The sequence below is a fragment of the Chlorocebus sabaeus genome, chromosome 20 (genome assembly GCF_047675955.1).
Source record: "Chlorocebus sabaeus isolate Y175 chromosome 20, mChlSab1.0.hap1, whole genome shotgun sequence".
Taxonomy (NCBI): Eukaryota; Metazoa; Chordata; class Mammalia; order Primates; family Cercopithecidae; genus Chlorocebus; species Chlorocebus sabaeus.
The window spans coordinates 124,822,660-124,836,530 of NC_132923.1; the positions used below are offsets into that span (position 1 = coordinate 124,822,660).

General features: G+C 50.2%; 1 protein-coding gene across 2 annotated transcripts in view; it reads right to left on the reverse strand.

Annotated features, from left to right (window-relative positions):
- MFN2 (mitofusin 2) overlaps window positions 1–12,979 on the reverse strand; it is a 31,580-nt gene extending 18,601 nt beyond the window's left edge. The window contains exons 1-4 of one of the 2 annotated variants that reach the window (XM_007980521.3): window positions 12,870–12,979; window positions 11,248–11,392; window positions 4,314–4,492; window positions 673–808 (exon numbers count right to left, since the gene is read on the reverse strand). In XM_007980521.3, coding sequence (XP_007978712.1) covers window positions 673–808; window positions 4,314–4,488 — 311 coding nt within the window. In that variant the 5' untranslated portion in view covers window positions 4,489–4,492; window positions 11,248–11,392; window positions 12,870–12,979. The remainder of the gene's footprint in view (window positions 1–672; window positions 809–4,313; window positions 4,493–11,247; window positions 11,393–12,869) is intronic. The other variant, XM_007980523.3, reaches the window with a different exon arrangement.
- Window positions 12,980–13,871: the final 892 nt, after the last annotated feature.

Below are 13,871 nucleotides of genomic sequence, written 5' to 3' on the forward strand. Positions count from 1 at the left end.
AGATGATGGCTAGCTTTGTTTAATGTCTTACGAAATTTTCATGAACAATACAAGCATAATTGTTTAGAACATGTGTATTAAATTCATGTAAGTGGAATAAAAGTTTTATGAATGGAGAAAAAAAAAAAACCAAGTATTGTATGATTCCACTTATGTGAGATACCTAGCATAGTCAAATTCATTGGGACAGAAAGTAGAATGGTGGTGGCCAGGGCGAGGGACATGTGGGGACAGGGAGTTATTGTTTAATGAGTATAATACAAGCTTCAATTTTGCAAGATGAAGAAGCTCTGGAGACTGGTTGCAAATATACCTACTAGTGAACTATATGCTTAAAACGGTTAAGGGGGTGAATTTTATTTTATATCCTTTTAACCACAATCAGAAAATCAAAAGTAGTCAGGCTTGATGGCATGCACCTGCAGTCCCAGCTACTCAGGAGGTTCAGGTGGGAGGATCACCTGAGCCCAGGGAGGTCAAGGCTGTAACGAGCTTCCAGCCTGGGTGACAGAGAATGCTGTCTCAAAAATCAAATAAATAAAATATAAATGAAAAGGAAAGCAATGAATTCTGAAGCGTGTCCCTGCCCTGGAACGTTCTGTGGCCTTGCACAAAGTGCCTCCCTCCCTCCTAGCCAGGAAGAAAGAAAGGGTGGGTGCCACAAGGACATACCGGCCAAAAAAAGCCACTTTCATGTGCCGCCGAGCCAGCACCTCGCTGATGCCTCTCACTTTGGATAGGTAACCTTTGACGTCCAGAACCTGTTCTTCTGTGGTAACGGGGTCCAGTTCTGCATTCCTGTAGGTGTCTGGAGGTGGGGATGGAACATGGGTCACCACGTGGTCAGAGGAGTTTCACAGTCATAAGTCTGGAAGGGCCAGAGCAACGGCCCTGCTTACCCTAAATGAGTCTACCTCTGGCTCCCTGCAGCCGACAGGCTGAGTTCCAGATCCTCTATGGTGGCCCCATGGTGTGGTGGTTAAGAACATGGCTAAGAAGCAACACTGCCTGGTTTTGAAGCTGGGTTCTTACCACTTTCTAGCTCTGTGGCCTCAAGCAAAAGAACCTTTCTGGGTCTTAGTTTCCTTAGGCACAAAATGGAGATAATGACAATATCTACTTCATGAGACCACTGTGAGAATCAAATGAATTAAAATACAAATGCTGTCAATGGCGGTTGGTGTAAGATGAATACCTGAATGTTAACTGCCATCCTTGTTTATTTTTTCTTAACAAATATTTACGAAGTTCTTACCCCATGCCAGGCACTGTTCCTTTCACTTTTCAAATTCATTCTCTCCTTTGGTCCTCTTTATTAACGTGGCTCCAGAGGTAGTAAAAGGCAGAGCTAGGATTTGAATTAGGCAGCCTGGCTCTGGAGTCCAGGCTCTTAACCACTCTGTGTCACTTCTCGAGGCCCTCCCTGCCCTGGCCCTGCTGGCCTCTTGCCCCCCGCTGCCTCACAGTCCTCCCTCACCATATCCCCAAACTCACCAGCTTCCTCGGCACTCTGGCTCTGCTCCCTGCTGCCCAAACCCCTTCCCACTCTCTGAAGAACTGACACACTACACTGCCTTGGGGCAGCCTGACTCATTCTGACTTGACCTCAAGTCTAGCTTAGACAGCACTGCCCCCAGGAAGTCTTCTCTGACCACCCCTGCAACCTGAGTCAGGACCCTGGACCCCTTCTTTTTTTTTTTTTTTTTTTTGAGACAGAGTCTCGCTTTGTCGCCCAGGCTGGGTGCAGTGGCCGGATCTCAGCTCCCTGCAAGCTCCATCTCCCAGGTTTACGCCATTCTCCTGCCTCAGCCTCCCGAGTAGCCAGGACTACAGGCGCCTGCCACCTCACCCGGCTAGTTTTTTGTATTTTTTAGTAGAGACGGGGTTTCACCGTGTTAGCCAGGATGGTCTCGATCTCCTGACCTCGTGATCCGCCCGTCTCGGCCTCCCAAAGTGCTGGGATTACAGGCTTGAGCCACCGCGCCCGCCCTCCTTACCCCTTCTCTGTGTGCCCCAGCACCCTGCACTTCTCCCATCTCAGCTCTCACCCCACCATAAGTTAACTGTCCAGCTCACTTGTCTGTGTCATCTACCTCATGAGGGCCACACTATCTGATCCCAGCACCCAGCAGGTGCACAAATGTTTGCTACGTGAGCAGACCTTTGGATTACAGCACTGCTTTTTTCCAGTGCCCTTAAGAGGAAGATGGCCAACAAATTACTCCATACAGGAGCAACTGAGTGAGATCCCACCACTGTCCTGTCTAGGACTCGCACTAGACAAGCTGGAACACAGCCAGGTGTTTAGCCCCCCCTGCACACTCCTGGGAACTACCAGGCTGACAGGCCCCAGCCCTGAGAACACTCCCAAAGCATGCGAAGCATGACAAGGGCCCGCCCAGTGAGTTTCCCCCACAGCCAGCGCCATGAAAGGAAGTGACCAAGTCAACAACACCCCCATCTCCCCGCCCGCAATGTCCACCGGTCACCTCTGCCCCAGAGGCATCAATATTCTTCCCTTATATGGGCAACTGGGCATGGCCTTTGGAATGTCCCTCAGAGGAAGCTGGTTCTCAAGCATGTGACTACACTTAAAAGTGGGAGCCAGCAGGCCGACAAGCTCTTGTTACCTGCCTGTTAGAAACAGTCCCCTGGCAGGAACCATCCCCTCCCTGACCCAGCACAGCTCAGGATCACTCCAGCTCTTTCCCTTCCATTTAAACAACAGGGAGGCCTCATGTTTTGTTTTTTTTTTTTTTTTTTTTTTTTGAGACGGAGTCTCGCTCTGTCGCCCAGGCTGGAGTGCAGTGGCCGGATCTCAGCTCACTGCAAGCTCCGCCTCCTGGGTTTACGCCATTCTCCTGCCTCAGCCTCCCGAGTAGCTGGGACTACAGGCGCCCGCCACCTCGCCCGGCTAATTTTTTGTATTTTTAGTAGAGACGGGGTTTCACTGTGTTCGCCAGGATGGTCTTGATCTCCTGACCTCGTGATCCACCCGTCTCGGCCTCCCAAAGTGCTGGGATTACAGGCTTGAGCCACCGCGCCCGGCAAGGCCTCGTGTTTTCACACAGAGAGAAATCAAAGCATGCATCACATAAACATCTGCATTAAGCATGTGTCTGTCCACAACGTCATCTGAGTAGGTGACTCAGAGCTTCCAAGAGGGTTACTCTGGGCTCCCAGAGGGCAGTGGCCTGATCTACCCCATCTCTGCATGCCCAGCACCTGCCACAGGGCTGGCACACCACAGCCACTGATAAACAGGCAATGAGTTGGGATTATTTCAACTACCAATCATACTACTTTAAAATTCAGATTTTAGTTCCACAAGTATTTAGGAAATACCTTCTGTTACATCAAGTGCCATGCAAAGGGCAGGGCACAGATGAGGGCATGAAATTGGACAGTCTCTTTCTTCAAAGGGAGCCTTGTGCAGCAGCCTGGCATGTAAAACAACGAGAAGCCAAGCTGCTCTCGTTGAAAGCAGAATGGAAAGAAGGTGGCCCCCCTGAGCCAGGGGCCAACCCCGGAAGCCCCACCACTGAACTTCTAGGGTTCTGCAGACTAGAATCCGAAACCACTGTTCACACCTGAGCCCCCTTTCACAAGCGAGGAAACCAAGGGCAGATAAGACTCGGCTACTGGGTCTCCACAGACAATTTCAGGACCTGGCGCCAAAGTGCCCTTCTAAAGAGGGAGCCTGAGGAAGCAGGCGCTGGAGTTGTCACTCAGACGAGCGGGGCCCCGGGAACCAGTCCTTCTCTGCTGATAAACAAGGAACTAGAGGTTAGGCTCAAATTAGTAACTAGTAGAAAAGGCACAAGTGACACGAGTTTCCTATAGTTCTGTCACCAATCTAAAAATATAAAAGACAGGGCGCCCCGGTCAGGGATCACTGACACCCAAACAGTGCCTGGTATTAATGGCAGCCAGAACTAGGCAAAGGAAAACACGTGGGCTCTGGAGTTGGAGACACCTGAGCAAAGCCCTGATCTATTACTTACAAGGTATCCGACAACTCTTAAACCTCAATTTGCTTGCCTTGTAGATGGGGATAAGATTCACCTATCTTTCATGATTAAATGAAACGAAACCTGTGGACTTCTAAAGTAATTACTAAATGGCAGTTCCCTTGTCTTCCTGGCCTAATCTCCCCAGACTCCAATTCCACATGATTTCAAGAGCAGAGCATTTCTGAGGCTATCTGGGCATGAGTTCCCTAAAAGCAGAGCTATACTTCCCCACCCATAAATCCCACTAGCTAAACATCTGAACAGGTAAGAGTGGGCCTGGCTGAGCAGGTGCCCCCTTACCTTCAAGGAAGGTGGCGCTCTCCTGGATGTAGGCCCCCAGCTGCTCAAAAATGCCATTGATCTTCTTCTTGGCAGTGACAAAGTGCTTGAGTGGGGAAGCATTCACTTCAGCCATGTGTCTCTTATCTTTCTTGACTGTGACGATAGTGTTGCATCGAGAGAAGAGCAGGGACATTGCGCTGCAAGAGAAGCCAATGTGAGCGAACACGGTGATACCTACCTCGGGACATCCTGCTGGAAGGATGGTGGAATGCTTGGGGGAGAATCAAGAATATGGGGATCTCAGGTCACTGCAACCTCCAGGACTAGAACAAAGGATGGTGAGATAAGAAGTGTCTCAGGCTGGGCACGGTGGCTCACCCCTGTTTCTCAGAACTTTGGGAGGCCGAGGCATGTGGATCACCTGAGGTCAGGAGTTCAAGACCAGCCTGGCCAACATGGTGAAACCCCGTCTCTACTAAAAATACAATAATTAGCCAGGCCTGGTGGCACACACCTGTAATCCCAGCTACTCGGGAGACTGAGGCAGGAGAATCGCTTGAACCTGGGAGATGGAGGCTGCAATGAACTGAGATCATGTCATTGTACTCCAGCCTGGGTGACAGGGTGAAACTTTGTCTCAAAACATGAAGTAAAATAAAATAAAATAAAATTAGCCTGACACAGTGGCATGCATCTGCAGTCCTAGCTACTTGAGAGTCTGAGGCGGGAGGGTCACTTGAGCCCAGGAGTTTGGGCTGTAGTGACCTATGATTGGTCCACTGCACTCTAGCCTGGGAGACAGAGCAAGACCACATAAAAACACGACTGGTTAGGGGGCGGGTTCAGTGGCTTATACCTGTAATCCCAGCACTTTGAGAGGCCAAGGCAGGCAGATCGCTTGACCTTAGGAGTTTGAGACCAGCCTAGGCAACACAGGATCCCGTCTCTATTTAAAAAAAAAAAAAAAAAAAAAAAAAAACCAGCCGGGCATGGTGGATCATGCCTGTAATCCCAGCACTTTGGGAGGCTAAGACAGGTGGATCACAAGGTCAGGAGTTCAAGACCAGCCTGGCCAACATGATGAAACCCCGTCTCTACTAAAAATACAAAAAAATTTAGCCGGTTGTGGTGGCGGCCATGTATAATCCCAGTTACTTGGGAAGCTGAAGTAGAGAATTGCTTGAACCTGAGAGGCGGAGCCCTCCCAGCCCAGCCCTCCCACTATGCCCCACCTCTTTTGACCTTTGACCAAAGACCTCTAGGACTTTGGAGTCAAGTCTCATGACCTCTAAAATGTTATTCTTATATGGAAAGATAAGCTACAAAGATGTGTGGGATTGAGTGAGAGCAAGAGATAGTCACATAAAAATAGACTGTGATAATATGGCCGGGTGCAGTGGCTCACACCTGTAATCCCAGCACTTTGGGAGGCTGAAGTGGGTGGATCACTTGAGGTCAGGAGTTTAAGCCCAGCCTGGCCAACATGGTGAAGCCCTGTCTCTACAAAAAATACAAAAATTAGTCGGGTGTGGTGGTGCATGCCCGTAATCTTGGCTACTCAGGAGGCTGAGTAAGACAGAAGAATCGCTTGAACCTGGGAGGTGGAGGTTGTAGTGAGCTGAGACTGCACCACTGCACTCCAGCCTGGGTGACAGAGTGAGACTCTGTCTCAAAAAAAAAAAAAAAAAGACTTACAATAAACAAAGTGTTGGGCCGGGCGCGGTGGCTCATGCCTGTAATCCCAGCACTCTGGGAGGATGAGGTGGGTGAATCATTTGAGGTCAGGAGTTCAAGACCAGCCTGACCAACATGGTGAAACCCCACCTCGACTAAAAATACAAAAATTAGCCAGGCATGGTGGCAGGCACCTGTAATACCAGCTACTCAGGAGGTCGAGGCATGAGAATTGCTTGAACCAGGGAGGTGGAAGTTGCAGTGAGCTAAGATTGCGCCATTGCACTCCAGCCTGAGTGATAGAGCAAGACTCTATCTCAAAAAAAAAAAAAAAGCTCAAAAAGAGGCAGACACACCAGAAGGTAGTGTCCAGGGTAAGACTGGGAATTCTGACCCCAAAAGTGGATCCCTGCCAGGTCCCTCAGAGTTCCCACCATGGCGAAAGGTACTTCTTGAGCAGAGCCCACCGATCCTAGGAAGTCAAAGGGCAAAGGCCCTCCTGGATGAGGGGGCGTGTGCACAGCTGACCGTGCCTAGGTCTGTCACTGCGTCCCCAGTCACCCTAATCTTAGGGCCCTCAGTTCTCCACCCAGCAGCAAGCTCACTCTCTCTAGACGAGAAATGAGGTGTTGCTCCCGAGCAAGCACACGAGAAACTTCCAAATGGGACCAAAGTATGCGGCAGAAGGTCCTGAAAAGCAGAAAGAACACCCAGAAAAGGTACATGAAGACCAAATGCCAAAACGGACGTTTAGGAACTAACCATCCCAAAGAGTGGGCAGAAGACAGACCGACCCAAAGTGGGATAGGGACCCACATGTGTGCCTAAACCAACAAGTTTTTGTGCAATGTTAATGATTCCTCTGGAGACGAGGGAAGGAAGTGACCCCACTTCCATTTCTACATTCCTCCTCAGCATGACGCCACAGCTATGAGAGATGTTTTCTCAGCATGGAAGCCATATGTGCAGGGCTTAAAGACAATACAGCTCTGAGGAAGGAAACTGCAAAGAAAATGCTACTTTCACTCTTCCAAAGCAGCAAAGGAAAAGTGTACTGAAATCAGGCTTGCCATGGCCTGGCAGATCAGACTGTTCGAGAAAGAGGGGATGTGGCAGGCACAAGAGGAAAGCCACCCAAAAGGAAAAGAAAAGAGATCAGGGGCCAGGCACGGTGGCTCATGTCTGTAATTCCAGCACTTTGGGAAGCTGAGGCAGGCAGCTCACCTAAGGTCAGGAGTTCAAGACCAGCCTGGCCAACATGGTGAAACCCCATCTCTACTAAAAATACAAAAAATTAGCTGGGTGTGGTGGTGCATGCCTGTAGTCCCAGCCACTCCAGAGGCCGAGGCAGGAGAACCACTTGAACCTGGGAGGTGGAAGTTGCAGTGAGCTAAGACCTCACCACTGTGCTCCAGCCTGGGCGACAGAGCGAGAGTCTCTCTCTTAAAAAAAAAAAAGAAAAAGAAAAAAAAAAGAAAAAAAAAAGGGATCAGGGATGGGGCATGGTATAGTACTACCTATGACAGGTTTTGTAATCAGGCAGAGCTGGGTTCAAATTGTGACTATATTATTTCTGGGCTGCTGAAACTTAAGCAAGTTATTTCATCACAGAACCTTGGTTTCTTCATGTGTACAACAAACAAGACACCTATTGGAGAGAAAAACTGTCTCAAACTGTCTTTTTTCTCTACTCTCACACCATAATCATCAACACAAGAGACTTCTGTGACCAAATGTGAGGGGGTTTCTTCCCCACCCCAAGCACCGGACACCAGCTGGGTGTCCTCTCACTCAGTTCTCACACTGTCTACCCGGAGAGAGTGTCAGATCCCACGGGGTGAAGGCTCAGTCCCCAGGACTGCCCCACCTCTCCACCACCACGCCTCAAACATACCAGTCACAAGTCTGGGCCTCCAGAACTTCTGACCGACTGGCTTTAGGCTGGGGTTCCCATGACCCCCTCTTTGAGTTCGATTAATTTGATGGAGCAGCTTACCTAACCCAGGGAAACACTTACTTATGTTTACTGGGTTATGAGGGCTATCGCAAAGGATACAGATAAAGAAATACTTAGGGCGAGGTACGGGGGAAGAGGCGTGTAGCTTCTGTGCCCTCCCTAAGCAGGCCTCTCTCCAGGAACCTCCGCGTGTTCAGGTATTTGCAAGCTCCCTGAACTCTGTCCTCTTGGATTTTTATGGAAGCTTCATGACATCAGCATTCCTTCCCCCAGGATACAGGATCCAACCCTCTCAGGGGAGGGTTTTAAGGCCCACAGTCTCAGGGAAGGGTTTTAAGGCCCCACAGAAAGGTGGGGAAAATTAGGGTGGAAGGAGAGCAGGAGAAGGTCAGAGGCCTGCCCCTGAGGCCTACCACATCTAACATTATAACATGAAACCAGAACAAGGGCTATAGATAGGAGTTACAGGCCTGGGTCCGTGGATGAAACCCATATCCTCATACCATAATACCATCTCAACTGTGAGAAGACTAAAGCTGATGATGCAAGCAACGTGCTTCATATACAGTAAGAGCTAAAAGCAGCTTTACATGTTATAAAGCAATAACAACAAACTCTACCAGCAAGATCACAAGACTCTTTCCATGAAAATCCAGCCTTCAGGGAGGGCAGAGGCAAGTCTGCCAACTCACCCCACACACACCACTCCCTTATCCGCTACCACGGAGATCAAATACACAGGTCAGCTGGGGAAGGATCAGCGATACCCCACCCCAGAAGTGACTTGCTGCAGGAAGCAAGTTCCCCACTATCAGAAGCAGATGCCTTTAAGTTCTGGTCAATGTTTGCAAGCCCAGGGGATATAAAACCAAAAGCATTAGTGCTCACTAACTGCAAGACTTAACAGCGTGTACACCAGTAGAAGCTTGGGAGCTCCAGGTTACAAGGTCTGCTAGGAGCACAGCCGATCCAGGAGCCTCCCTGCTCTCACCAATAACCAGCCTGCAGCAGCCTCCAAACCCCTGGCGTAAAACCTACCGTCAACCCCTCCAAACTCTGCCTGATTTATCGGGCTCTGCTAACTTGCAAAGCTAAGATTCCACATTTGTGTTGCATGAGCTGCTTTCTGCCTGGAGTCCTCCTTCCTTTTCCACCCATTTGGCATACTCCTACTGTCCTTCTACACCCAACTCAAGTGTCACTCCCTCCATGAAGCCTCCTCTGATGCCTCATAGAGAACAAACAACATCACAGACCCGGTTTTTATCACATCCTGTGTCCCCCAATTATCTCAAGGCTTTGACTGCTGACTCCCTACTCCTCCGGAGTGATGCGGGGCAGCTGGGTTCCTGCTCCTCCTCTGGAAAGCCTTGATAATCTCTGCTTCACCACAGAGCTCGCCACAGGCACGCGGGGACCATCCCACAAGCATAGCCTGAGAGCCTGGCTCCAGTATCAGTTACACACTAAGCGTCACACCTCAAGCTGTGACTGCCTCATAAGTGCTCTGGAGATTACAGTTTTGGATAGTCTCTGGCAGCACTTCCCAAAGTGTGGTCCACAGAACTCTACTTGCACCCAATATTCCACCTAAAGAAGGTTCAATAGTAGAATCAGTTTGTAAAACACCATACGCTACTATTCCCCTCAGTGGAGCACACCAGCACAGCAAAGAGTTTGTGAAGGAAGGCTTGTTGTAAAGACACTAGTTTAACTGTATTGAATTCAGCATTTCACAAATATATTCAATTAAAAAACCCTTCTGTGTAATAGTTTTTAAAATCCCGGGCCGGGTGCAGTAGCTCACGCCTATAATCCCAGAACTTTGGGAGGCCGAGGTGGGCGGATCACGAGGTCAGGAGATCGAGACCATCCTGGCTAACACAGTGAAACCCTGTTTCCACTAAAAACACAAAAAATTAGCCGGGCGTGGTGGTGGGCGCCTATAGTCCCAGCTACTCGGGAGGCTGAGGCAGGAGAATGGCGTGAACCCGGGAGGTGGAGCTTGCAGTGAGCCGAGATTGTGCCACGGCACTCCAGCCTGGGCGACAGAGCGAGACTTCATCTCAAAAATAAAATAAAATAGGCCGGGCGCGGTGGCTCAAGCCTGTAATCCCAGCACTTTGGGAGGCCGAGACGGGCGGGTCACGAGTCAGGAGATCGAGACCATCCTGGTTAACATGGTGAAACCCCGTCTCTACTAAAAAATACAAAAAACTAGCCGGGCGAGGTGGCGGGCGCCTGTAGTCCCAGCTACTCGGGAGGCTGAGGCAGGAGAATGGCGTAAACCCGGGAGGCGGAGCTTGCAGTGAGCTGAGATCCGGCCACTGCACTCCAGCCTGGGCGGCAGAGCGAGACTCCGTCTCAAAAAAAATAAAATATAAAATAAAATAAAATAAAATTATAAAATAAAATAAAATAAAATAAAATAAAATAAAATATAAAATAAAATAAAATATAAAATAAAATAAAATAAAATAAATAAAATAAAATAAAATAAAATAAATAAAAAATAAAAATAAAAAATAAAATAAAATAAAAATCCCGAGGATAACGCTTTAGGGAAAGGCCCATTCTTTCTGGTACTCTCTCACCCCTACCCCCAAAAAGTGCGCCAGGGGCACGGTATTGACAAATATTAACCTAAGACCAGAAATGAACCTAGTTCTAAATGGAAACTGCTATTAGCCCTCCAAGGTGGTCCAAAGTTTTGCCTCAACCTAGGCTATCAGTCACGGAGTATTAGGTATCTTGGGAGTAGAGACAACAGTAGCAAAATTCACTGCAAGGTGTGTTTGGATCCCAAGCACAGTCCCTGAATCCACACCACCTCCTTACCCAGTGTTATGTACAGCAACTCCTAGCAGGGAAAATAAAATGGATCCACGGATCGTCTGCTGGCACAACTGGAAAAGAGGAGAAGCTGAGAAATCGAAACAAAAGAGGATACAGGGTAAAGGGGACAGAGCAGAATCTCAGAAGAGCAGTGACAAGGAGCCAATCTGTGCTGGGCAGAGACGGGGAAGAGCCAGCACTGCAGAGAAGACCAAATGAGGGAGACACAGACTAATTCTTCGGGGAGCCCAAGAGATCCCAGCCACTTCCTGAACTGTCAACTTTTAAACAGCCTCTCTAAGCAACCAGCGAAATCCTTCACGGAAGCAGAAAAGAGATACAGCAGTTTTTCAACAGAAGTTAGAAAGCTGTGGCTCTATATAAAGAGGATGCCATCCAAGAGACTTGCCACCAGAGGTCCAGGAGAACATGCCCCTGTCCAGTCAACTCAAATCCAGGGTGCCAGAAGTCACAACTACTACTCACTTTTTTGGATGGTGAGAGATCTTCACAAGGTAGGCATCATGGACATGGCTGGAGTCCAAAAGACAAAAAGATTCTGAGTTCTCTTCTGTCTTGTCTCAGGTTGAGGTTGGTTATTGATTGACTGTGTTGACTCCACCAGTCCTGACTTATTAGAAAAGAAAAGGGAGATAGATCAGGTGTCCTCCCCCGCAAAAAAAACACTGGTGTACAAAACATGTCTAATCAGGTTTCAAGCCAAACAAACTCATCCCTGAGGGAAGCTTACTCATTGAGGTATTGTGGAGTTGCACTGGCATGTGAGGAAGTGCCCTGGGGAAAAAAACACAGAGGTGTGGGACCAATCCTGGCTATGCACAAACATGTGTTCTGCCATGTGCGGGTTTGAGGCACCAAGGAGGTCCCTGCAGGAGCCCTGGGAAAGGTACATCTAGAGAGGGGAGAGGAGGACAGAGCAAAACCAGGAAAAAAACTGGGCTTGAGGATTGTGGAACAGCTGACTACTGAGCAACAGAAGAACTGACTGAAAGCCAATGTGTTCAGCTACTGTAAAGTATCTCACTTAATTCTCAATTCTATGAGGCAAACACAAGGCTAGAATACTTGAAGATTTATAGACTGTTAGTCGATTGTCTAAGCTGGGATTTGAAATATTAGCTCCCTTTGACTCCAAAGCTCCTGGAGTGCAGTGGTGCGATCTCAGCTCAACCTCCACTTCCCGGGTTCAAGCGATTCTCCTGCCTCAGCCTCCTGAGTAGCTGGGATTACAGGCGTGTGCCAGCAAGCCTGGCTAATTTTTGTTTTCAGTACAGACCGGGTTTCACCATGTTGACCAGGCTGGTCTCGAACTCCTGACCTCAGGTGATCCACCCGCCTCCGCCTTCCAAAGTGCTGGGATTACAGGTGTGATCCACTGCGACCGGCCTCCTTCCTTTTATAATTACATTAAGCTGCCTTCCTCCCCCAAGCCCTAAACCTTGGGACACCAGAGGCGGATAACCAGAGCCTTTTTCTGGGTAGAAGAGAGAGAGATGATTGAGAATTTAAAGCAAGAGGGCAATGAAGGAGTACGAGAGGGGGTAACGGGCAGTTCTGCCTTCGTGCGTCTAAACAGCTATTTATTCAACATTTTCTGTGTGCCTTCTGGATGTGTGTCAGGCGCCACGTTAGGAATGGATAAGAAATAGTCCTGCCCTCCAGGGCCTTAGAGTCCAGTGAGAAGTCATACAAGTAAACAGGGTTGAACGAGAGGGTAGTAAGTGTCCAAAGTGGGGAGGGCAGGGCGCTCCCGCGGTGAACGTGTACACCTATCAGGTGCTGAGTAAATGCTGGCAAAACGAAGACTCGATGAAAAACAGAAAAGGGGCAGGGGTAGAACGTTGCCGTGAAGGGTGGAAAGGCGGGGACAGTGAGAAGCTACAGGGGAGCCCACCTCCCAGTCCCAGGTCCCGTGGCCCGCCCCCTCCTCTCCAGGCCTGCGGCGAGGCCGGAGAGTGGGGACCCCCACTTGACTGCATCTCAGACCTCCGTGGCCCCACAATCCCGTCGGCCTACACCGAGCTCCTCAGGACTTGCCCGGCCGGGCCGGGCCAGTCCCCGCCACCCCGGCTTGCTCGCCCTCTCACCTTCACCTTCCCGGCCTCGCGGTGGCCATCACACTCACTACGTCACCAGCAAGCGCCACCGCGGGGGGAGCCGGGAGGAGGGAAAGGGACGCGCGCGTCACCAGTCGCCTCAGGATTGCCCCTCGACCCGGGTGAGCTGGTGGACCCTGAGCCCAGCTGGCTCGCCCCGCCTACTCCTTACGCCTCTGCGGCCCCGCGACTGGACACTTCGAGCGGCGCCTCAGCGCGCGACGCCTCCGCCGGCGCGTCCTAAGCCGATGACGCAGCGGCTCGGACTCCCGCTGCATCATGGGGGCTGTAGTTCCGGTGGGCGTCGGCCGGAGCTGGGGGGCGGGGCAGAGCGGGGCGGAGCCTCAAGCTGTCAAGCGGCTTTGAAAAACCAAGGGCGTGGAGTAGAGGTTCCCGCTCTTTCGCCGGTTGTCCTAGAGTCTGACCCTGGGACTTCTGCCAGCTCTGGAATCCAGATCTGCATTCTGTAATCTTAGAGGAGTGCTCTCTGGAGGGCCAGGCCTAGGGTGAAGTGACTCATCGGGCAGACAGAAGCGAGCTTGGACCTGCTGCCCTTCAGTCGCCTTTGAGCAAAGAACAGCAGCAACAACGGCGAATCAATGCTAGTGACTGAACTGCGTCTCTAACATCCACCGCTGTGTTTAATCTCCACGGCAGTCCCAGGAGACGGAGAGGGGAGGGCACCCAAGCTCACATGGTTACCCAGATCACTCGGCCCCAGTGATGCGCCAGACACTAGGAAACCGCAGCAAACAGGTCCCCTGCAGGACTTGGCCTCCGCAGGGAAGGCTCCAAGCCTGAGGGCGCCAGAACAGTAGCCACTAGCCACATGTGGCTCTCGAGTCCTGAGCCAGTGCAAACGAAGATGCGCTATAAGACTTAGGACAAAAAAGACTGTTAAACTATCTCAATTTTTAGGAAAAAAAAATATCGACCGCGCGCGGTGGCTCATGCCTGTAATTCCAGAATTTTGGGAGGGCGAGGCGGGTGGAT